The following is a 25,854-nucleotide window of genomic DNA, read 5'->3' on the forward strand; positions in this document are numbered from 1 at the left end:
TCCAGCTTCGTTATCACATGACTCAGCAGCCGCCGCCGCCGCCGGGTCGAGTTCACCCCGCGCCGCGCCGGGAGGGGGGAAACCTGCCGCCGCCGCCGCCGCTGCAATGAGCCCGCGGCCCCGCCGCTGCCCCTGAGCCCCCGCCGCTCCCTCCGCCCGGCCCGGCGCCCCCACTGCGGAAGCGCGGCGTGTGTGTGTGTGTGAGGGGAGGGGGGGGGGCTGCCGGAGCCGCCGCCGCAGCGCTGCCCGCCGGCGCTCCCCGCTCCCCGCCCTGCGCGGCGCGGCGGCTCCCGCCGGCGGGGGTACTATGCTCACGCGAGTGAAGTCCGCCGTGGCCAATTTCATGGGCGGCATCATGGCTGGCAGCGCGGGCGCCGACCACGGCAGCGGCGCGGACTTGCCCCTCCGCTTCCCATACGGCCGCCCCGAGTTCCTGGGACTGTCCCCGGACGAGGTGGAGTGCTCCGCTGACCACATCGCCCGGCCCATCCTCATCCTCAGCAAGGAGACCCGGCGCCTGCCCTGGACCACGGGCTACGCGGAGTGAGTACGGGCGCCGGCTGCGGCGGGCAGGTGGAGAGCGGCCGGGCCCGCCCGGGCTGCCCCCGCTCCGCCGCGCTGCACCCCCCCCCCCCGCTGCTGGGCGCACCGGCGGCGATACCGGCTGACACCCCCCCCCTCACCCCCCCCCCCTTCCCCCCCTCCGCGCCCCTCCGCCTCCCGCGTTGCCGGAGGCGCCGTCCCGGGCCTGCGCGGCGCCGCGGGCGGCGGGAGCCGCGGTGCCCGGCCCGGGCCGCGGGTTTGCATCAGGGTAGGACGTTGCCGAGAGGCCGAGGAAGCGAACGGTCAAGTGGCCTTGGAAGTCGCCGCCGAAGAGGCCGGGACCCGGGCGGGCAGCACCGGGGGGGGGGGGGGTGGGTGGCGAGGATGAGGTCCCCGCCGGTGAGCAACTGTCTCTCTTATTGACTCGGGAATGAAAAGGGCTACGGATGGGAAACCCGCTTCGGTTTGCGCGTCTGTAACTGCTTCTCGCTGCCCAGAAGTGGTGAGACGAGGTGGGGATTGGGGCGCGTTCCTGGTGTCCTGGCAGCCGTCGCGCTCGCTGATGGTGGCTGGTCACTTGTTTCCCCAAGTGCGTTCCAGTTTCGGGAGGCACTTGAGGAACATGACCTCCAAACAGGGGAAAAACGCAGTGGTGGCCAACCCCAAAACTGGGCTATCCCAGCTGTTTGTTGCCCCGACTCACTCGTGTCACGGTGTTTACTTGAGAGGGTGTCTGCTTGGGACTTGGCGGCGTAGCCCCGGGTACAATCAGAATGCAGGATTGCATGCAGCGCCTTAAATACCAGCCAGGCGAAGGGCAGCGTTTGTTTGGATGCAGATCCTCATCCCACTGGCGGTGGGAGTAGCTGCGGAGGCAAGGCACGTCCTTGCACTTGATTCCGGTATCGGTAGACACGTCGTTTGCTTTGATGATACAGGGGAGCAGGATTCAGTATTTGGTTTCTCTCTGCTGCTGTCTCTAAGTCTTGAGCATACCTGGCCATCCATGTTGCTGCCAACTCACAGATTACAGAAGTTACACTAAACTAGCTCTTTCAAGCTACAAGCTGTTTTGCTGTCTCTTCAGGCGTACATGAATGCCCAACAAAGCTACAGCAAAAACTACGTTGAAGGATTCATATTGTTAATGAGCAATCACTAGCTTTATTTAAAAGGTTGTTGCATCATTGGGGACACTGAAGTGGAAAGAGAGGTTTAAAGAATTTTATATTGGATTGTTCTCTTCAGATTATTAAAGAGTTGAATAGACCACTGGGCAAATTCCCCAGGAACTATAAATGTTTAAAAGTAAGCTCTAATTGTTCTGCTACTATAATAGTCCCTTAAAAAGCAATTCTTTAGCAACGCATGTAAGTGCTGTTATTTTTAGCGTACGTGAGGTGCTGCGGCTTTCAGCAAGTAGCAGTAATTGCAAGTTGATGACAAAGTGGAAGGGAGGTTCTCTGGCTCCCAGGTATGTGCATCCACTGCTGCCTGCGAGCTGTGCCTGAGACTGGGAAAGGAAAACGTAGGTGCTGGAAAGTGAAAGCCCAGGTCGAACCTGTAGATGAAACCTGCGAGGGAGTGCTTGGAGATAAAGTAAATGGCTCTGGGGATCACGAAAGGAGAAGAACATGTCAGGATTGTTTTCATATACTTGTTATTCTTCTGAGCTTTGAGCAATTCAGTTAATTGGGAGGCGTAAAAAAGTCACTGGCTTTCTCTTTTCCTGTTGTTATCTATATGAAAAGTGGTTGGCCTTTTGCTTTATCTATGTTTTTTTTTGTTTTGTTTTGTTTTTTTTTTTTTCTTTTGTCTCATCTCCTTCCAGTGCAGTTACTGGTTCTAGTGCTGGTGTAGCAGAGCTCAGTGAAAGGTACTCTTTCTTAGAGAAAGAACTAGTGAACTTGTTACCAGGATCTTCCCAGAAACATCTATATGATCTTCCAAAATGGGGTTTGGTTGTAACCAGAAGATGTCAAAATGTTCACTGCACAGAAGATAAGAGGAAAGCAGTGCTACCAAAATTGCATTGTCCTCCAAAGGCAAAGCTATGCAACAGCCATTAATGAATAAAGAAAAAGAAGAAAATAAGGACAAACTTGGGTTTGGCCCAACATGACTTCTTTTTTTTTTTTTTTTTTTTAACACCTACTGAACTATTATCAGGCTTTCTGAAAATAACTGTGAGACTTGCTTGGAGGTATGCTTTCAAAATATATGTTTTTCCTTTTTGGAGCACATTAGAGTTATATAGAGAAAAAAAAAAATAGAGAAATACCAGGTAGGTCAAATTACTATAACACATGTTCTGAAGTTTGTTTGCTTGGGGGAAGCAGGGGATGAAGTGCTTTTATGCTATTATTTGGCACTGTGTTAGCATCTATATTAAGGAAACTTCCAGAGCAGTGTTCGCCTTTTGTTACAGTACAAGTGAGCACTTGCAAGAATGTTAGGAGGAAGTCTGGTGTCCTCACAAGGAGCTTGTGACATAATACAAAGGTCAGACATTTAACTGACATTTTACTAGTTTTCTTTGATATGAAGGAACCAGAACATATGTGCCATACCAGCAGTGCTGTGAGGTCCAGCCTCCCTGCGCTATTGCCTTTTCCATGTTTCCATGTTCTAGCAAATCAGCAAACGTGATTCCAGTGTTTTGTTGGCAGGGTTGCCTTTGGGCACTGGCATTTTTACTACTTGAAGTTAAGAAGTTTGTTGTAGACTTAGAAGATGGGGATTTGGCCCAGAAGGTGTAAGGAGAGAGTGTGCGCCACCTTTCCTGTGTCTGCCCTGATGTCACGGGCCATTCACACGGCGGGGTTTGAGTCGGTGTATTTGTGCTTCGTGCACACCAGCATCTGTCTCGCTGTCTTCAGGGAGAAATTTTGGCTCTGAGGATAGATCACCTGGAGGCTTTGGCTCAGGGCAGACAGCGCTTGAAATTTTCATGTTCTTTAGTTGTAAAACATGCCAGTTTACAGATGATACTGGAGCTCCTTGATGTCGTCACATCGGTGTTTCATCCAAGCTGGAGAGGGCATTTCGAGGTTAGACCTGATTCTCATGCAGGACTAAAGCAGTCTGAGTCCACAAAATATGTAGGTTTTTTTCAGGGACTTCCTCTTGGTCCTTTGATTCCAAGATAGGGATTTCTCGCTAACCTAGGTAGTGATAAAGAAGCCCATATTGTTGGCTATTTCTTCTCCTTCATATCTATGGTATATGCCTGTTCATCTGACTTGTTCCTCTGGAACGAGCACTTCTCCTCCCCTTCTTCTTGCTTCTCATGTACTGAACTTTTTTGTAATGGATATTTTTGCAATATTGCTCATCCATGTCATATATTTTAACTTATTTTTTAAATTACCTACTTATCTCTGTGGTATTATGCAGTGAAATGTAAATTAGCCTTTATTTTGTATTATTAGCTTCCCCTCTTTTAATAGTGTGTTCATTATGCAAAGCGTGTAGGCAGGCAAATGGAATCTTCAGAAACATACTAGGTGCTGGGATAAACCATCATTGCTTTCTGAAATTTCAGTGGGAATCCCATAGCGACTCAGCCTTCCTTAGTTGGTGAGAGGCCTGAAAATTGTCTTCTGAAACAACTGTCCTGCTGTCTGCTTCTTGCACAGGAGACCCGAGACAATGAATTTCAGTTCACCTCCTGCTACAGGATGGCAAAAGGCCAGTAGATGGTTCAAAGAGATAGTCTTATGCCACAGACACTGTTCTAAGGGTCATCAAACTCTGTAGAGGCAAAACGAAAATGGTATCCCACATCTGGTAAGCTTTTAAATTGTCTTTAAAGGTATAATTTTATTTAGAAATAAACATTTCATTTTTAATCAAGGGCATCCTTAACATCGTTTTACTGCATGTGGTTGGCTGATGTGCATCAGGAGTGACCTGGGGAGAGGGTAGTCTGTTAACAAACATTCCTTTAAGTCTGCCTTTAATCTAGAGGGGTAAGGAGATTTGCAGCTCTCTGGAAAGTTAAGTGATTTATTTCAGTAAGGAGGTTGGGGTGGGGGGAGGATCCTGCCTGACACTTTATTTACTCGTTGCCCTTCCTCCCCTCCACAGGCAGCTGCGCTCTGGAGGCCACAGGGCTCTTCCAGACCTTTCCCTGTCTGAGCTGCGAGCTGGTTTCTGAGTTTCTGCTTGGATTGCCCTGTTACTGGGAGGGAGATTTCTTCTCTAGTCCCTTTCTGTGCTGTTCTTAGTGTGTTACGACTTCTTCCCTGCAGAGCTGCTGCTAAGTTGCCCTCCGCTCCTGCACTGAACTCAGAAAGTAACTGGCAAAGTAGGGGCAGTGACACAGGTGGAGTACATAACATGAAATGACTTAGATGGTATTCACCTGCATCCGAACTCTTCCCAGAACATTATTTTTCACATTTTGTTCTTTCTGCTTTATCTTGTTTCCCCTGTGAAGGTAGAGGATGAGCAGGGTGGAGCAGAGCCTTCCTCTCCTCGTTGAATTCCCTGGACTACATATGGCGCGACAAAATAGATGCTAAATTTGCAGATGACAAAGGACTAGCCTGCTGCTCATGCTGGTGGAGTTGCAGGGAAGCTGCAACTGAGTAGCGCTTTGTGGTAGAAAAACCAAGACTAGTTATTTTCCATCTGTTTTGAATGTGTATTCCTGGTAGTCCAGAATTCAGTACTGTAACGGCTTTTCTAAATTGTATGAATCCTGGGGATGGGACCGTAGCTAGCTGCTTCTGTATTGCATGCTTTCCTCTCTTTACACTTATATTTCTGCCATCTCTTCAGAGAATATCAAAAGATGCTATTAAATACACTTAAGGGAAACGAGGAAAGTTTCAATCGTATGTTGTCTGTGACCTTATGCAAAGGACAGTTTTGCCTGCCTTTTTTTATTAATTTTTAAAAAACTTCTAAATGATACTTCAGATATCTTTGCAGTTCCGTGTTACAATAGGTAGCCAGCAACTTAACTTTTGTGGTGTGTGTGTTTCTTTGCTTATAAAGTCAATTTATTATCCCAGTGGTGCCTTTCATTTGATGAGACACAAAGTCTAGGCTTTTTTTTCTATAATGTTACATTTCAGAGATACTGTGGTTTTTCTGTTCTGCAGGCCTGCAGTAGCAATTACATTTCTCTGTGGTGTGGTGACTACTGACCCATAATGAATGCAGAGTTGTAGGTGAAGTATGACGACTGTGTCTTTCTGCAGCATTATTACAGTGGCATGTTGTTACAGCAGTAACTTAAGTTCAAAATAAAAATAAGGGGGGAAGCTTATGGATTTTTTTTTTTCTACTCTAAGTAGTTGTTTGGTAAGGCTGATGATGTTGCATCATATTTTCTCATGCTGTGTTAGTTAGCTTGTAGGAAATTACTGTACATGACAACTGACTGGAGGTTTTTAGTAGAATAATTTCCAGACTTTCTCAGTGATCATAAATTTTAGGTTCACACAATCAACATAAAATTTGTTGATTTTGTGAGTTAAGATAATGCAGAAGTATTTTTCCACGTGAGGTACCTTTCATTTTCTGTCTAGACCAAACTATTTATACAAACATTAAGGTTTGTAATAAAAATCTGAAGCAGGTGAAAGCTTACCATGTCTGTGAGATGAGATAAACCAAAGCACAGAAATTGCTTGTCCTGAGTCGGACAATATGTTGATGTCAGAGGATAGCTTAGGGTTTGCAACTACTGATCGTTTATTCTAATCCCCATTGCCTCCTACTAACAGGAGATAACACTGCAGTCATGCTCCTGTGAATTGGAAGTTACACATTCTCATTTCTGGGAGCTAATCTTTCTAACTGTCAGCTGGGTGCATGACTCATACCCCATTGGTAAACACATTTCTTGTATGTATTCTGTTTGGTACAAATTTCAGGAGGATGGTACGCCTGGGAAAAGGAATACCTTTTTTTATCTTGTTCTGTTTGGCTGTCTTCTCAGGTTAAGTACATGGAAATAATGAATTACTTTCCTTTTTAAACTTTTAAAAAATTTGTTTATGCTTCTCTTTGGATAAAATTATGTTCCTTTATTCTTTCTGTAGTTCAGAACGTAAGAGTGAGTAGGACCTGATGAATGAGCTAAAAATTCAAATCCCATATGTGTACCTAGAGACGACCAAAAATTATTCCTGTGCATGAATTATTCTTCTATGCATAATGTAATGTTAACTTTAATATACATTGCCAGACTCTTGTTTAAACCTGAGCTCAGATAAAACAGCCTACAGAAACCTCACGATTGTTTTAAGGGCTTCAGAAATCCCTTTTCTTGCATAAGAGCTTATACGATAGCATCTAATATTTATGTAATGCCTCTAATTTGTCAAGGGTCTTGCAAATAATAATTGCAGAATAACCTTGGAGAAAAATGTACATGTGTAAATGTTCTAGTTCTTCAGGTGAAGAAACTGAGGCAGCGAGGATAAGTTTTGTCAAGAGGTTTGTTAAGAGTGTGGAGAAAGAATCCTGCGTTTAAGGTTCTGTGCTTGGACAACACAGTTGTTTTTCCTGCTGTTGTGTGCTTGGGTTTTCCTATGTGGTCTCTGCTTTCTTAGAACTAACAGGGGTAAAAGGAGAAAAAGAGAATGAAAAATGGTGTTCCGGTATTTTTAATGCAGTCTAAGTTGCACACACATGATTCCTAATGAGGCAAGTATGAAATTCATCCCTCTAAGCTGTCTTGTATCACTAATTCCCCAGAGGCTTAGGGCTGGTGCTGTCTCATGTTTCTGAAAAGCTCGCTTGAGCATAGTCCTGGCTTCTGAAAGCAGAGGGTGACTGTGTCTGCCCAGGCAGCCTTCCTTTGGCCCCTTCTGCCTTGGCACTGGTGGCAGTTGGCAGATGTTACCTGCAAACACTCTGGCTTTGTTCGTTTGTCTTAGATGCAGCTGCATGGCTTGGGAAAGGTGTAAGTGGGAATGGCTTGGCGGAGTTACCATCATGCTATAAAGTAATCTGACAGGGCTGTGCCCCTTAGGGTGAATGAACTGCTTTGAGCTTCTGAACGTGATCAAATGAAACGTGCTCAGTTCGACCTTGAAAGGAAGCAGTGCTGCAAAGCACAGGCCGTTCCTGCAATGGGATCTGTGTTTCACGAGACAAAGAAATATGGTTTGTGGGTTTAAGTACAGGTTAAGTCAGCTCTGTGTCGAGCTGCATCCCAAGTAAGACTTGGAGTAGGGGAGTGCTGTTAATGAGTGGAGGGAGATGTCTTTGGGTGGATTTGGGCAAAGCACCCACAGTAACTTTGCTGTGGCATGAGGCTGGAGTTAGGAGCAGGTGCTGCGTGTGTGCTGGAGCAGCGTTTGCAGGGGGAGATGGAGGTTCCTGGATCACATCCACCCTGCCCTGGATCTTTATCCTCTCCCTTTTGGATTGCTATTTTGACTGAACTTGCTGCTCTAAAATGCAAGAGGTCCTACTGGGCTGCAGCAGCTCAGTATTAATTGTGAGTTTTGTTGTCTCTTAACTGTCCAAGGATTTTTTTTTTTTTTTTTTTTTTTTCCCTTCCTCCTTGTTAAATGGAGGGAGGAAGGTGGTTTGTAAGACTTCATTCCCATTTGGCCAGTTACGTATACCTGGTAGGGTATATGTTTGTGTTGGCTGGCTACAATACAGGGTATTATCCAGAGTGTTTTCCCTGCTCATAGGTCAGGCAGAATAGCAGGGCTCATGGTTTAAAGTGCTCAGAGTGCAAAACAGTTAACACAGCTGGTGAGAGAAATCCCAGCTTGTGTTGAGCCCCTCCACCCCACAAATCCAACAGACGTGAGGTGGGAGTTTTATTGCCTTGTAATTACAGAGGTTCAAGCACGTAGGAGGTGGCCAGCAGATCCATTGCAGCCATTTGGCTGGCTTCACCGCTAGTGCCTCCTGCCCAGGTCCCCCGTCCAGCGGCATGCTTGCCGTCTGGTAGATGCTGCCAACGCTACTTGTGGTTATAAGTGGCAGGGTGCTAAATGGTTGATGCTGTGTGAGCTGTTCAGCAGATGAAGCTCATAAAATGGCTGGAGGCACGTTTGATTCCTCCTCCCAATACCGTACATAAGGCAAACGTTTGTCTGCAGAGTTTAGCGTTCTCTAAATAAATACCGCACATGGCGAGGCTTAACAGTAAGAGTCTGCTTGGGGGAGTTCAGGACTGCTGAGGTACAGGGGTACAAGCAGTGCTGTGTCCTCAGAGACCCTCTGGCTTGACAGAACTGAAAATGTATATATTTTTAACAAAATTGTAATGGTAAGCTGTCAGTGCCATTGACTGAAGTGATTATCATCTGTGTTTAACTTCAGTTAATTTCCTTCTCTTTCTTTTCTTTGATACCAAAGGTTGCATGGACACCTGAATCTTGTGTGGTCCTGGTCTTGATGGCCATGGCAATACTTCTCCTAAATGGTTCCCATCCCCAAGATGAGTGGGTCTGGTCCCCCAAGAGGAAGGAAAGCAGTGTTATATCAGCCTCTCTCCTCTGATGTGGGGAGATCTCTCTGTCTATTGGTTTCACTTATAACGCCAGGTTGCTTTTAAGTCTAGTGGGCATCTCCCCTGCTGGAGGAGTAACGATGTCAGATCCTGTAGGCTCTCCACCTTTCCTTCTTGTGAAAGCAGGTCCTGGGTCCTGGTGGTGACTGTGTCTGAAAGGTGAATAACTATTTCCAACCTCTTTTTTTTTTTTTTTTTTTTTTTTCCCCCTTTCTTCTTTTTGAAGTGCTACCATAAGGTGTAGTCAATTTTGACTGATTGTTTTTGATGCTGTTCAGGCTCCTTTGCAGGCAGCAGTAATGACACTGATACTGTGGAGTGGTCATCTTTTCCTGACTTCAGGGAGAGAGGGTGAGGAAATGAGTGGGAAACCATGTACCACTGCCTGTATGCTTTCCATGGTAGTTTTCTGCTATGATAAGAGAAGAAACAGATTGAGCTTTGATTGCATCTCTTGCTACTTTTATTTTGCACCATAAACAATTGGGGTTTTTAAGGGGGGAATGACACAACAGCATATGTGTGAGTTGAAGAAGAGCGTGTGCTGTTTGGGTATTAGCTTGTGGTGGTTTTGTGGATTGTGCTCTGATGTCCTGTGTACCACTGCTTCAGAAATCCTGCAGCAAAGTATTCTTGGACTGGCATTAGAGGTCTGTGAGATTGTCTAGGGATCCTTGCATAGGCATAGCTCTGTTTCCAAAGTTTTTCCAGTTAATTTTGCCTTTTATTGAATCTGCTGGTCCCATAGCCAAGTGGCCTTTGTGCTGTCCTGTCTGTGTATCTGCCTCATTGCTTAATGGTACCGACAGAGGTGAGATCTTTCTTCCTCTCTGCTCCCCCTGTGAGCCCTTCTGAATTTCCCTGATTTGTTCCTCTGTTCTTTGTGGCCTGCTATGACAATTTCTACACTCCAAACTCCCTGCAGAGAGGCAAAAGATATCCGGCTCCAGCCAAGCTTGGCAGCAGATATTTTATTTTCTTTTTTGGGCCACCATTGATTCACTCAGGCCAAGTATGATTTGTCTATCTTTAGGTATGTATTAGAGACCTCCTCAGAAGCAGATTATGCATAGCACATGTTTATAATGCCATAAAATATCTGTCAGCCAGAACTAACAATGTGGTCCTTAGTGGAGTCTTATGTTGGAGGTGGGACTGAGGATAGGTCTCTAGGTCTTGAACAACTGAACAGTGGTCCATTTTGTGGAGAAGTTTTGCAAAGGAAAAAAAAAAAGTTGCCCTTCAGATGTAGCAGGTCACCACGTGGACAGATGCGCTATGAGCTCTCATCCTTCAGTTCTTCCTGAAACAGCAGTTTTACCCTGTTACCCTGTGGAATAATTACTGAAATGACCAAAATACAGCATTGTTCACACATTAAGGAAAGGTATAAAATAAAAAAAAGCAGCTAGGGTAAAATGCAGCTGCAGCTGGTGTGCGAAGAATCCACCACGTCATCTGTGATTCCCAGGACAACACTGCTTGCAAAGGAACACGGGGAGCGAAACGGGCTGGAGAGCTCATGGTCTCTCCCTGTGATAGTACAGCAGGTACTGGAACGAGGTGGTACTACAGAACTGACAAGCTGCATACTGGCCACCCTGAGACAACATCCTGTCGGATTTTGATGAAATTCTGTCCTTTGTGCAAACTTTGCTCATTATAATGTCATTACAATACCAAAACACACCTCCATCCCAAAGGCCACCCGCCTCCAAGGTGCGACCACGCCTCTTTGAGTCTGCACCGTGAGTCTTTGTAATCTATACCTTTAAATGTGAGATGGGAGAATTTTACTCCAATCATAATAAAGGTATTTATGACCAGAGTCACTCAAACTCCACCTTGAAGGTAAAAAATAGTATAAACATAGCCTGGGAAGAGGGGAACGTGGGGGGAAGACACCATAGTATGCACTTCTGGGACCAGTCGACGGGCTGAGCCTCTCTTTCCCTCTCCATAGGGACGCCTTTGGGTAAGACTTAAGAACTTAGAAATCTTTCTAGAAAGTCTCTTTTCCATTTTTTATAGCCTGGCTGTATTGTTATAACTTTGTTATGTGCTTTACATATACTCTTATTTGCACGTGCTTTGCACCAGCAACCATAAGAAACTCTATATCTGTCATTTAAAGAAACTGTACCATTTAAGTAGCTAGTCATTTCAGTTTCTCACTGAATGCGACCAAAGCGTGGCTGTTCTAGTTCATGAGCACAACTAGACTGAAGGTGCAGTCCACTATTAGTGTATCCAAATCATAACAGTTCAATATATTGAACTCAATTGGGCTGATAGTGGTGAATTGGTTATCACTCAGATTTTCTGCCTTAACCATTTCACGTGACATACCCAGCCATGAAACACTTGATACTTATTCCCTGGGGTAAACCGGGATCCATTCCACAGTGAGCTACCTGGGCAAGGGTTTTGTCCTTTTGTTCAGGTGTGGTGTTTTTAAAGATACAGCTCTTTGAAGGCTAAGAAAATACCATCAGCATTGCTGCTTTGATTTCGATGGGTTTTGTTAGGTTTTGAAACAGCTTGAATGAAAGGGAGGTTAGGGCTGGAAACAGTTGCCCAAAGTGCCACTGATTTTGTTTTTCTTTAAATTATTATTAATTATTTTTCTTTTCCCATTCTCTCTTGAGGAAAGTTGCTTTTTATTTGTGGTTGTGGACATTTTTCTTTCTGATTCATAATCTGTGCTGCCTGTCCATGAGGAGGAGAAAGAGAGAAGCTGTGAGACTTAATAGTGGGAAGCAAACCTTCCTTTACTTTGTGGTTTGGAAGAGTGCTACTGAAATTGCCTCAGGCCCAAGCGTTGTAGCTGAGAGCAGGGTCCTCTCCAGCAGGTCAAGGGTTGTGTTGGATGATCCATTTCAATGGCAAGAGCTGCCACATAAAACCCATCACACCCCTACCTTGCTGACCAGGCTCATGAAGCAACTGAGCAGCTCTTCTTGTACCCTGGAGAGCAGAGGGTTGCACCTCTGTTCGTTTTGGTGCCCATGAAGGGAGCTTAGTGCCTTTTCCATGTCCCATGCACTCGCAGTTAATTCTACTGGCTCCACATCTGTGCAAGTGCCTTGGCAGGCTGAGTGCAAGTCTTGTTTTTTTTTTTTTTTTTATTTGTTCAGCAGTATATGATGCTTTGCAGAAGCCTGTGCAGTAAAACTAGGTTCCTTAAATTGCTGGTTATAAGTGTTTTTTAAAACAGCATTTTGGAGAAAGTGCTTTTTATTCCAAATCTGTATTAAGGGTCTTTGTTTCACAAGTGAATGCTAAATTTTGAAGTAGAAATTAGATTTGATTGAACTAGTTCTTTTTTTCTCTTTGCTGAACTTCTTTGTAGGTGTTTTGACTGCAAAAGGAAATTAAAAGGTGTTTTATTTTTCCCATTTCTTTCAAAGGACTTGATCTAAGTTCAAACTTGCAGTGTTTATCCTTTAGACGTTTTAAGAGTCGTACAGTGAAGCCTGTATTGTATGTGTGGTGGTGCTGGTGCTGGAGTATGCCTTTAGATTCAGGTATTTGATTAGGCAGTTCAAAATGGAAAATGCTCATCATAAAGCTAACCTCAGTGAATACTGTTGCTTTTATCATCGCATAGGTCAAAGTTTTGTGGGTAGTTGGTCTAAAATGAGTGATTTCTGTTTGCAGAATATAAATAGATTTTTTTCACCCATCCTTCACACAAAAAAAAAGTTGTTCTTCAGACATTTTCATGTGTCATTTGAAGGTGAGAAATCAGTCACCTATGCTCTTAACCATAATACAGAAATTGTTAAGGCGTTAAACTGATATTTTTAAAAATTAACCGTACATCAACATCAGATTTAGAGGGTGATTCCCTCTCCCTTACCTTGCCGCCTCTCTTGTTAATCCCATCTCCAGTCCTGGGCTTTCAGTTCATTTCTTTATTCTTCTAAATAAATTTTAATTAAGATCAGTGTCTCCACAGTCCTTGCAAAATGTAGATGACAACTTCTTCAGGCTGGGATTCCCCCTGGCATGCTTCTCAATGTCATTCTAAGGTCTCTCTGTCCCTCTCTAGTAGTGCAAAACCATGAATTATAGCCCAGTGAGTTCCTTCGGCAGCCTCTCCACAGTAATCCCTGAAAATCCTGGGTCTGTGGATGGTAATTCTATTAGCCCTTCAGCAAGCCGAGTCTGGAAGAATGCAGCTGGTGTGTGGGAATGTGGAAAGTTCCCTGCCATTGCCTTTAATCCTGCTTTTAGAGGGGGAAAAAGTTATAGGCTAATGTGATTAGCTGTAATCCCATTCTTGCTTGGTTTTAGAACAGTGTCTGATTCCTAAATCGTAGGCTAGTTCTGTGAAGTGCTTTCATGGAGGGGACAGGGAATTATTTTGATACTCAGCTCAATTGTCTTTGAGAAAAACTGGAATCAAGAGAAAAAGAAACTCTCATAGCCAGCAGTGAGTTTCTAGTTTTTGTTGCACTGCCTAATTTAGAAATCTGAAACCAAGAGCGTGTAAATGGAAGCACAAAATGAGCATAATCCTGTCAGGTATCTAGGTGTATGTATAAACACAAGCAAAGAACAATTTACACATATACTGCAAATTGCTCTTCAGGGCTTTGTAGGCCCAAAGGTTTACGCTGGGATCTTGTTATTTGCTGAGACGTTGCTGCTGCTGTTGAAGATGATGGTGTGGTTGGTTTAATGTGGACCAGGGACAGAGCTATCGCTAATAAAAGCCACAGCTTCTGCCTGAAGTGAATTATCTGGGGACTTTTTTTCTCCATTGAGGCACTTGTTTTTCCTTTTAGTGCTAAGGGAACGAAAACACTAGCTTCTGTGGCAGCGCTAGTGTGGAGTGTTAGAAATGCTGTTGGCTGCTGGAGAGAGGGGGCAGAGGCAGGACCCTCTGACAGGAGTGGAGCATACCGTGGCCTGCTCCTGTGTATGAACACAAAGAACACACTGCTTTGGGGACAAAAGGCATCTTCTTCTTGTGTGAAAGGCAAAGTGCAACCTGAGATCAAGGTCTTTCAATGACATCAGTTGCTCATAGCAGACTGGCTGTGCTTGCAGGTTCCGTGCTCCCTGTGGCCCGTTTGGGGGGGAGGAAGCATTGCTCTCACAGGCTCGTCCTGTTTTCTGTTTTCAGGGGAGAAGAGGGAGAAGGCAGAAAAATACCTTGTTCAAATATTGTTTGTTTGTGGAAGAAACTGGAAATAAGTGTGGCTGGTCTTGGAGTCAAATGCTGCTTGAACCCTCTGGAGTGAACGGCTCGGGAGAGAGATAAGGTCTGAGGACCGAACTTGTTGCTTTTTTGTTTGCGCAGCAAAGTTAAGATCCTGCAATTTAGAGAAGGTGTGTGAATTGAGGCTTTCTCTTTTCTTCCCATCAGGTTCCCCCTCCTCTTGTTCCCTTTCCTACCAGCATGGCAGTGGTGGCATCAGGACCCCAGGCAGGGAGGTCCCGGGGGCAGCTGCCCCAAGAGACACAGGGAAGGGAGGGATGGCGCAGGCCCTGCTGGTAGGGCTGCCTGACCTAAGCTGTCACACAGCTTTTTGATTCAGCTCCCAAAAGGACTGCAAGGTGGGAGCAATTCACTGAAAAGGAGTATTATTCACTTTTGTCTCCTGTGTTGAGTCAGCCTCAGGTATCGGTCCTGTCACAGTAGTTTAAATGTTTGGGAAGGGCGAGAGAGATGATGCTGTAGTGATAACATGCTGCAATACTAATTCTATAAACTTTTGGGCTTATTCAAGCTGCTGTTTTGAGAGGTTGTGTGGGACTGCCTTGTTTACAAATAAAACTATCACTTAGTTTAATTTCAGCATAAGCTACACTACCTCTCTTGTACTTGTTTACAATCCTGACATTTTGGTATGTGGTATAACTGCTGTGTTCCCTCACAGCTCTGTCTAAGGCCAGAAGACTTCTTTAGGCTATCAAATAAATGAGTGCCTTTTAAGACAACAACAACAAAACCCTCAAATTTCTCCCCACTATCAAATAATTGAAGCGGAAGTTTTCGTTCTTCTTTCCCCTTCGAAATTGTATCATATTCCCTGGAGAACCTGGAAACACTAGATGAGTAATTAGATGGATTTAATCTTGGAGAAAGGTAGTGGTGTTTGGCAAGGATAATTTGAACTGGTGTTACACAGGTATATGTTTTGAATATAATGTAACCCCTCTAGTATCCTTCTGGAGAGCATCCCAAAATGGTTGCTCTGTGCGTAGTCAAAAAGTCAAAGAAAGTGTTAGTACACAAAGGAAGTGGGATGTGATAGTGGAAGGTGGATTGCCTCTGTAAAAATCCATTTAAAACATGGTTGAGAAGATGCTGTTCACCTTTAATTATGGGCAAAGCTAAAGAGGAGGTGTAATGATTATGAAAAAAAAAAAAAAAACAAGTAGGAAACAGGGGAATTGAAAGAGAGGGAACAAAAATGAAGCCTACAAAACCAGGAGAGAGTACACTGAAGGCAGGCTAAATATTTTTGTAGTGGGGGAAAAGTTTAAAAGGAATAGAAACCCCTATGACAGAAAATGAAAGGCTGTAAACAGTGGTAAAAGATAATGCTTCCCTCTGTAATTTAGAGTATATGGGCAGAATTCATTTCATGAGGACATACCAAAGAAGCCTTTCACAACTGTAGGTCAGTCTTCTGTTTCAGGAGGTCCTGAGACCTTGGATCTAAAGATATTTAAAATTAGAGATAGGTGTCATGAAAACCCAGAGTATTTGTATTTTCTCCCCTTTTTCTTTAAAATAAAGAAGAGAGAACCCCTCGTGCTTTGATGCATGACAGAGGTCTCTACTGGGCATTAAGGGGATCACTCTGCTATGGTTGGGCTTATTCCTGAATTAACCTGGTATTTCTCACACTTCCACCTGGAATACCCAGACTCACCTCTGCAGCAGATAGCAATGCAATTAGTGGGGCACAAACTGAGCTGCTGAGAAAATTCTTCCAAAAGTGTGGGGTTTTTGTTGTTTGGAATGATAATCAATCCAGTGTGTTGTGGTTTAACCCCAGCCAGCAACTAAGACCCCCCCAGCCACTTGCTTACTCAGCCTCATGTGGGATGAGGGAGAGAATCCGAAGGGTAAAAGTGAGAAAACTCATGGATTGAGATAAAGAGAGTTTAATAGGTAAAGCAAAAGTTATGCATGCAAGCAAAGCAGAATAGGGAATTCATTCACTCCTTCCCATCAGCAGGCAGGTGTTCTTCCATCTCCAGGAAAGCAGGGCTCCATCGTATTAAATACTTGGGAAGACAAATGCCATCACTCGGAGCACCACCCACTTCCTCCTTCTTGCCCCAGCTTTTATTGCTGAGCTCAATATCATATGGTCTGGAATATCTTCTTGGTCAGTTGGGGTTAACTGTCCCCCTGTGTCTCCTTCCAACTTCTTGTGCACCCTCAGCCTACTCACTGGTGGGGTGAGAAGCAGAAGAGGCCTTGCTGCTGTGTAAGCACTGCTCAGCAATAAGGAAAACACCCTTGTATTTTCAACACTGTTTTCAGCCCAAATCTAAAACATAGCCCCATACAAGCTACTATGAAGAAACTTAACTCTATCCCAGCTAAAGCCAGTACACAAAGGAAATAACAAAATGTGAGAGAAGGCCCTTCGATGGAGACTGCAATGGAAATTTAAAGTGGCAGCACAAACGATACCAAAAAGTGGTATGTAGATTGTCTGCATGGGGAGAAAATTCCCTTTAAAACAAAACCTGTTAGGGATGAGGAGACTTTTCGTTTTAGGAGTCCATATTTAAGTACTGCAGAAAGCAACTTTTTTTGTTCAAGAGTAGATATGCTTATTTTATGGTATTCTAAAGAAAGAGCTTTTTCCCAGCTAAGAACTGTGAAAGTCTGCCTCACCAAGAAGAAAAATAGTTTTGACTGGCCGTTGGTGTCATGTAATATCTTATTCTTCATCTTTCAGTTCTTGTGTAATATTTTAGCCCACATTCCTGAAACAAAAAAGCATAAGAAATATATGCAGAAATATAATAAGAAATAGAATACCTATCCATTTTTTCCTCTCTTTCTGGATCTCCGGTGGAGAGTCCCAGCCCTCCAGAAGCATCATAGATGGGGAGGGGTGGGGGAGTGGGATGTGGGGCTCTATACTACCTTCCCCAGCATTGCAGGAATACTGTTTGGAAAAGACTTCACAATAATCAAGTGAACATACTGTTACAGTAAACAGTTGAGCATTGTTACGGGCAGGTTATAAGGCACAAAAGATCTGTGAGTAGCAAATAGATTAGTCATAAAGAGTCATTGAACTAATAACTCAATCTGGAGGAGCAGCAAGGTGGTCTTGACTTTGAAAATAAGAATGGATTTTGGAAATTGTTTCCCATGTGAGGGTTTAAACAAGACCTGAAAGAACCAAAATACCTACAGTCATACTCACAAGTAATGTGGAACATGTAGGATTTGTTCTCAACACAGAGAAAGGTACTTGCAGTACAAAAGCACCTGGTGCTCTCACCAGTGTGAGATGCAGCATAGTGAGGGGTGTAAGTCATATACAGAGCTAACGTAGCATTTTGCAGGAGAGCTTTTCTTAACCAAAATTAAAAGGATGTTTGTGAATATGTAGACAGAGATGGAGGTTTTCATACAGGAGGCACAAAGTAAGCTTGTTTGGGAACACTGCTGCTAGAACATTTGTGAGCTATTATTCTCCTATGTCTGAAACAGTGAAGCAGGCATTATGCATATCTGCAGATAAGAACTTATGCAGTATTCTTCAGCGAAATCTGCTGAGAATCAAATAAAAAGTAAACCTGGTAAGCGGTGTGCATTTAGCTATGTAAAAAGTAAATCTATGGGGATATGGGAGGAAGTGTGATTGGAGACTCAAAAGTGAGATGGAAGTTACAAGACGTTTTAGGAAGCAGTGTGAAATCTCAACAAATACCTGAGATGTAGGAAATAATACACTTCCAGGTAGCTGTGTAAGGTGTGCATAACCTTTTCACAGGACTTGATCAGCTTTGGATGGGTTATAGGAAAGGTCCTCACTCCTTCCTGTGTCTGTTCACCTGGTGCTCTGCTGCCCTGCAGCAATGGGAGATTCAGAGCTAGAAAAGCTTTCATTTTGCAGCAGCGATGTTAATTTTTGACATCAAGAGAGGGAGTGGTAGCAGGGCTGTGGAGGGGAGGGACCGGACCTGTCTGTGGTAGTCAGCAGCTGACGTGAAGAAGGATTTGCTATGGAAAGCATTGGCTTCTCACAGTCTCTCCATGCAGCATGTTGAATGTCTTCAGATCTCCTTCCAGCGTGAAGGGGTGATGTGACTACAAAGCTGACTTCTTAGCCATCTCTTCCCCCATGTTTCATGGGTGCACTTCATATTGCAGAAGAGTGAAATGTGGCCACCGAATGACAGAGTAGTCTGACAAGGTCCTTAGGGAAATATGTTTCCCCTTGGTCAGCTCTGAATAGGAATTTGGTCTAGAAATCTGAAAATAAGAATTTGACAACTGCTTGAAGTCTAGGACCATTACTAGTGTTGCCCTATTACAAGTACAGGCTTCATGTGTGAGCAGCTGCCTTACCTGGTGTTAGCAGCTGGGGAGTGTGTGCGACAGCTGAGAGTACAGGTTTCATCTGTATGTGTTGGTAATGACCTGTTAGATGATGTTTTGAGGAAAGCCATTTTAGACAGGTTTTTAAAGAAAACAAACCCATGACCTTTCTCTGAAACAAAGCCTTTCCTTATTCAGTGTGCCCAGCAGGCTGCCGGGAGGAAGTTTTGTTCTTGAGCGTGTTTTGTTTTCTTTTGCCTATTACTTTGGCCCTTCTCATCAAATTGCTCACTTGAAATCCCCCGCTGTTTGTTTGCAACAGTGGCATGAAATGGAAAACTTCTAATTATATCCTTATCTAAGAGTACTGCCACTCTTTACTTAAGTACTGTTTGAGATAAAAACGCCACGTTGATCTGCTTTTCAGCTGGACTAATCTTGCAGTGCAACAGGTATATTTTGTGAATTATGTTTCTCTGTGATCATTGATCCTTTTAATTAATTGTGTGGCAAATTATCATGAAAAGGAAGAGTTATATCTAAAGAGAGGCATTATTACTATTTTCCTCTGCCAGCTCGCAGTCTGTGATGTCCAGTGTGGCTGTGTTGTCCATTTGACCAGTGGAGTGTTAGGGGACAAGAAGTTGTCATCACAATTTGATTCCTCAGACCTTGCCAAACTTCTGAGGTCCTGCCCACAGACCAAGAAACCCTCATCCACAGAACCAGCAGGCATCTGAAACACATCGTCAAAGTGTTGTATGCAACTCAGGTGCCAGCGTCTCTAGGGAGAGCCCTCTTTCATCTGAAGAACACTCTTTGTTGTTTCTCTTGACAAACTGTGCCCATGTCTCCCCAAACATTTGAAACAATTCTCATTAATTATTCATCCCCTTATTTACCATCCTATTCTGTGACCACAATAGATCGGTGGGTATTTTAGAATCAAAACTGGAAGACCAAGAAAAGAAATTTTTTCATTCCTGAACCCACGTTTCTTTTCTGCCCTCACTTGAGCCTTCAGAATAGCCATCAGCCTTAGCAAAGTCTTCACAAGGAACAAAATTCCAATGGACTTAAAAAAATCCCAAAACCAAAGCGACCAACCAACCAAAAAAACCCCACCCAGCTGAAACCACACTATGCCAAAATAGCACGTGTTTATAATAAATGTTTTGAATGACAGAGCTGTAGGAATTCCCGAAGCCTGTGTATGCTTTCAATAGAGTAGACTTTGTCCAGAGCAGGAGTGCCATCATGGGAATTCTGTGGGTGACACTACACCCAGGTGCTTCCACATGCTTTCCTGCAGACAGTTGGTAGAGGGCTGGGACACCGTTTTCAGCAGCAAACATCTTTTGTATCTTCCTATCATCTTCCTGGCCTTGATCCAAGTTATTTTTAAACAAACCCCCTAAAAATCCAGTACAAAACATACAAACACAAGCTTTACAGAGATGAACTTGGGAAATCAAACTTGCTGTAACTCTCCTGGATATGCATAATAGATAATGGTAGAGATACACATATGCATAATGGTAGGGATATCCCTAGACATGTATAATGACTTTATGAGCTGGCTTGTAATTATACCCTGCTCTCCTGCTTCACCCCAGTTGTTCCGAGTGTGCCCTTTCTCCCAATGTCTCGCCAGCTAGTGCCCTTCTTGTCAAATGACATGGCCCATGTTCTACCAGCAACTTGTTGCTTTATGATTTATCTGCATTTTGTTTGAAGTTTTCTACATTTGTTCATTTCTGAAGAAGTTTGTGCATACCTGAGTGGAAACATTGGGCAAAGTTTCAGCTGTCAGTCAGTCTCATAAAAGATGCTATTGCTATCTAGAGACATGAGCTCCTTAATATTATTTTGGTAGTGGGCTATTTTAAGCCACAATCAAAAAAATGAAATAACCCCCTCATTTGATTGTTAAAAGAAAGGCATAACACAGACTTACAGAAGTCTTTTGGAAAAAAGCCAGTAGGATTAAATGCTGTCTGTGCACTCCCAGATGGTGAAGCTAGCAAAAGATTACACTTAGAGATTTTGTGAAACTCTCCTAGTCACCCAGAAATAGTTATAATATGTGGGATGCTTGAGTAATATTAAAACAATTCTTTGCATAATACTGTAATTTCCATTGTCAAATGTAATTGTCACATCTCCAGATTTTAATGATCCTTATTTATACTGCATCTTTAAGTTCCTTTTAAAACCATCAGAATTTCCTAATTTCAGAATACAGTGAATTTGTTGAAAGTGAAACACTAATGTGGTGCTTGCAGGTTCTGCTTCTGCTACAAAAAAAAAATGGGTATTTTTCTCTTTTATTCCAATTTCAGAGTCTGTTTCCAACCATTGCTACCATGCCTTCTGTTTTTCTCAGGACCTGGCAGAGGGATGGGAAGTGTAGGAGGACAGGCAATTGATGTTTAATCCTTCATATGTTTTCTAATTTATATGAGGGTTGATTATACATGCATCTAGAGCAAATAGGCAGACATACATATTCTAAGTAGAGATACATTATGATTTTCCTGCTACAGACAAACACTGTATCATCTTCCACGGCCTCCACGGTTTGGGCCTGGTGAAAATCCTTATGATGTCTTTTTACTTCTGACCTATTCTTGCAGATGAGAAAGCTTTGATACAGATTTAGCACTTGAGAAGTCTTGTTTCTTAAGAGATTTTGTCAAACTGTCACTTAGATATAATTTGGGCCTTTCTTATAGGGAGTAATTAAAAATGCTGTAAAAACTACAGAATTCCCTTAAGTAATTGAGTGACTGAGTGATCATTTTATATAAAGGTTTCAATGTACTAAATAGTCTGTTTAAAAAATAAGAAGTAAAACCCTGTGGCGTTGTGAGAACATCACTGTCGCTAATGCAAGACTATTGCAGATGCTTTGTTGCAGAGCTGAATTTGGCCTTTGTATCTCTTTGGGTCCCTAAAGGCAAGGTACCTGCTTTGCAGAATTGCCCTTTATTTCAGGATTGAATAGTCGAGTCAGTCAAGTCTGGCAGCTGCTCCCAAAGGGTGCCTTGGAGGTTCGGTTCCCTGACTCCCTGGTGGCATTTGCCAGCAGTGGGGAGTACTGTGTGGAGAATTTCACGCAGTTCCTTTCTTTGGTGTGAAGGTTTCTTGTTTTTCTGTTTGGTATATTAAGGGTAAAAAGAAGCATCACTATCTTCATATGAAAGATAAGTATCTGTAATGACAATGAATTATTTCCATATTATTGAGCATTTCCTGCTTTGGTAATTGTTGTTGTGTAGCAATGCTGTCAGTGGAGTTGCTGCCAAATTGGTTTATAAATCTGCAGAAACTGCAGTTAGCAAAGGGAGTTTATTAAAATAATACAATTTAGTTTACAGGGTTTCTTCCGCATTTTTGAAATTTCCAGGTTGCAGAATACAGACACATTATTTAATACTGTAGTTTGAAGTCACAAACCACTCGGTCACCTTGACAAAATTCAGGGTGGCCATCGTGTTTATTGGGATGAGAAAGGATAGCTACAGGGACATACCCAATGGGAGCAGGTGCAGGACAGAGCAAATCACTTCCAATGGAGACTTATAAGCTCTCCAGAAGCATGAAGTCATCAAGCTGGTGTGCTCTGAAAGAGGAGAGAGCAAAAGTGGAGACAATGCAGAAGGTTTTAGAGATGAATCACTGCTCAGCCTAAGTGGGCAGAGCTAAAGGCTTTGGGGTTTTGATAGTTTGGGTCTTGCTTTTAAGTTGAGATGTCTAAGACACCCTGTGCTTTACAGGCAACCTGGCCGTATCTCTTTGTTACATCTGTAACATGCCCAAACTGTAGGGTGGATTTGCTTCCACATATCACATTGCAGGGTTGCTGGGCGATGTTCTAGTGTCAGCATCCTTTAAAGGGTGTTGGAAGAGCTGCAGGCTGAAAAAGAGGACTGTGGAAGTTATTCCAAAGATGGACAAAGTGCCTTACAGCAGGAGATTTGGATATAATCTGTCTAGTTGACATAAAAAAAAAAAAAAAAAAAAAAAAGGCTGAGAAATGAGTAGATTTATGAAGCTACTTCTGGGAAAAATGCATTATGAAGGAACTCTTTTATCTAGTGAAGAAAAGCAGAAAAAGAACTGAGGCCTGGGAGCTAAAACTGTAAACTCAAATGAGAAATAAAGCACAAATCTTTTGTGGGGTGGTGGGTAATTCAAAGCTCTGTCAGGGAAATGGGTAAAGCAACTATCTTGCGGTCCTAACTTGACAAGCAAATACTCCAGAAACACCAAATGTTTCCACAAACACAAATGGCTGATGTTGATCCTGAGATATTTCAGTCACGTATAAGGATCTCTGGTAGATTAGAAGTCTGACTAGATAATTAACTTCTCTTTTCTGGCTTCAGAACTTTTTGTAAATACACTTTTTAGAATACCTGCATTAATAAATAAAACTATTTTCATATCAATTGGCTGTATTGGTTATAGCACTTGGCTGAAGTCTTTCAAGTGTAATTACTCGGTGTAGCTTACTCTGCTCTGATTAAAGATTGTGACAGCCTTACTAGTAGCTATGGAGATGCTCTGCACTTTCACCCATTTAGAAAAGATTATCTCAGATGGGGTTGTATTTAAGCAGGTAACCAATTAGTTGGGCCGTGGCTGAACCCCCAAATGCTGTGTGCCTGCATACAAAAGGTGTGCTATGTAGTCCTTGTGCCTGGTGATGGAATTGTAAAAGCCCGAGTTGTAGAATAGCCCTGGAGAAGCAGCTGGGGAGTGATGTGGTGGCAGCGATGCTTGCAGCGTTGCCACTTGCAAAAGGGCAGCCTTCCCACTTCAGAGGAGCAGCAGCCCACAGTTGCAGACTAGCAAGGCTGAGATTTAAATGCGGTTCTTGAAGATGGTTTCTCACAGCTGGACTGCAGAATACCCAAAAGGATTCTGCCAAAGCTTATCTTTGGCAGTTTACAGCCTTGAATAAAACATTTTAATTACGGGGTACCTGTACTTGGACCATTTCTATTTCTGTTGGGTTATTTCCATATCTTCACATTTACTCTGGTGCTGATTTGACTGCTAGAAGAACACTGACTTGTATTTTGTTTAATTCTGATTAATTAAAGGTGTGTTTGCGTCACCACGTTTATTTCTCCCTTTGATTTCATTTCATTCAGCCCCCAAGGAGCTATAAAATATCTACCAGCTCTCTGCAGTATATACATAAATACTTAATTATGAGGTGACTTTATTAATAGAATTTCTTGTTCCTTATTTTAGTTTAATATATATATATGTCATTTGGTAACATGAGCAGTGAAAAGAAAAGCTTGATAAATTTCGTGTATAAAGCAAGCAATGGTCCCCTGTGAGAAACAATGTGTAGGGATATCTGCGTCTTGTGTGTGTCCCTCTCTCTAAATATGTATCTATATATTTAAGTGTAATTATATATTTATAGATATATATCTGTGTGTGAATATCTGTATATGTGTATTTGTATATATAGATACACGCATGTTTTAAAACAAGCTTCCATCAAGATATGACAGACCAATCCAGTCATCTATTGGGAGACCTTACATGTGCTGGAGGACAGAGGGGAACCTTTCAGGACAGCTGGCTCAAGGCAGGGGTGACCTTTTAAATCACCTGCTGTGCTTAGTCTTACCTTTGTGTTGTCATTGTAAAGACCAATATTTTCATCATCAGTCTTTCTTCCCGTTATCTTACTTTAGATAACTGGGGTTGGAAATACCATAAATGGAGTGAAAAGATCCAGGTGTAGTAAGTATCCTTGGCCTGTTTCAAAGTCTGTATTAAAATTAAACTGATCTTACAAAGCAAACAAAAAACCCCTACATGACCTTATGGGCAAGATGAAACTCAGTGATTTCAAGGACTTGTTTATTCTTTGTCTCAGGGGTCAGTCAATGGCTTGAAGTTTTGTAGAGGAAAATTTCAGCTGAACTTATCCAAGGAGATGGGTTCTAAGTTGAATACTCAGAGTTCTTGAAAATATTGTGATTTATCTGTTCTCTTTGTCCAGGCCTGATTGACAGTCAGGACAGGCATATTGGGCAGTGAGTGAGTCAGCACATGCTTAGCTGGAAAAGGGGCATAACACAAGCTGACTGTTCTCCTGCAAGGAAGGATGTGCAGAAGGAGCTGGAAATAATCTCGGAAGGTTAAGTGTTGTTCCATAAGAGAAGGGAAGGACACAGGGGCTGCGATGATAGCTGGGACAGAGACAGGTGAAGTGTTACTGTGCTTCAAGTGTCAGAAGGATGTGAGAAACCAAGTTTCATTAGCTCTTCTGGTATCATTCCAGTCTTCTGAAATGCAGAGGAGACTATGAAGCCATTTATTGACCTTCACAGGAGCATTAATGTCCCAGTTCCTAATTATTGATATGTTAAAGCAAGGGCCAGCTGATATCACAGGGAAGAAATAAAACTTATTGGAAATATGCTTTTTTAGTATTATGCTGAAGCGTAATCTATTGTTAATGGAATTCTTTTTATAACTTGGTACACTGCGCATTTAAAAGTATTGATTATAGGATTTCTGTGGTTCTAAGTGAAAAGATGCTTTATATGCTACAAGATAAGGAGGAAAGAGTACCTGTTTTGTGTCCTAGTTTGTTTTATGGTGTTAAGAAAATGCAGAGACTGCTCTCCCCTTCCCCTTCTCTTCCTGATAAAAAATTTAGAAGTTAAGTTACAGAAAGGAAAAAAAACAAAACCAAACCAACTCGCAGAAGTAAAAAGTTAGTGATCATTGCTTATAATTACTTCTCTTAAAATACTTTATGTTCCGAAATGTTGTTTGGAATACTTATTTCTGAACTCAGACACCAGCTAACTAGAAGTCTGAACAGTTTTGCTACGGGTGTTTTTTCTTTTTAATTGTAGTACTTGTTCTGGGTCATGTATATGATTTTAAACACTGATGCTTCAGTTGGTTCCAAAATCAAATTTCCCATGCAGTACCTAGCACCTTTAGATATTTAAAAACAAGCTAACAAAACATGCACTAAAATCCATACTGTCCATGCTAGTCTTTTTATCAAAGTTCACCAAAGGTGATGACATCCATCATCTAATGTAGCGTAGTAGTAAGGATTTGAAAGTTTAATGCTGCCAGTCTTCCTTCGAAGTCTGGACATCAGGGATGTTAGGTTAAATCTTATCTCCTCCAGCAGAATATGACATTCATGGGAACTCTAAATTTCAGGAAAGCTGCAAGTCTAATGCTGCCTCTTAAAAATTCACTTACACCAGTGGAATTGAGTTGG

At 42.9% G+C, this 25,854-nt stretch overlaps 1 protein-coding gene across 1 annotated transcript in view; it reads left to right on the forward strand.

Annotated features, from left to right (window-relative positions):
- The first annotated feature begins 222 nt into the window (after nucleotides 1-222).
- The window catches only part of PPM1H (protein phosphatase, Mg2+/Mn2+ dependent 1H), a 143,452-nt gene continuing 117,820 nt past the window's right edge, over nucleotides 223-25,854 (forward strand). Inside the window, exon 1 of the mRNA XM_032999808.2 lies at nucleotides 223-543. Coding sequence (XP_032855699.2) covers nucleotides 308-543 — 236 coding nt within the window. The 5' untranslated portion in view covers nucleotides 223-307. The remainder of the gene's footprint in view (nucleotides 544-25,854) is intronic.

Source organism: Tyto alba, unplaced genomic scaffold (assembly GCF_018691265.1).
Source record: "Tyto alba isolate M040663 unplaced genomic scaffold, T.alba_DEE_v4.0 Super-Scaffold_2, whole genome shotgun sequence".
NCBI classification, from domain to species: Eukaryota; Metazoa; Chordata; class Aves; order Strigiformes; family Tytonidae; genus Tyto; species Tyto alba.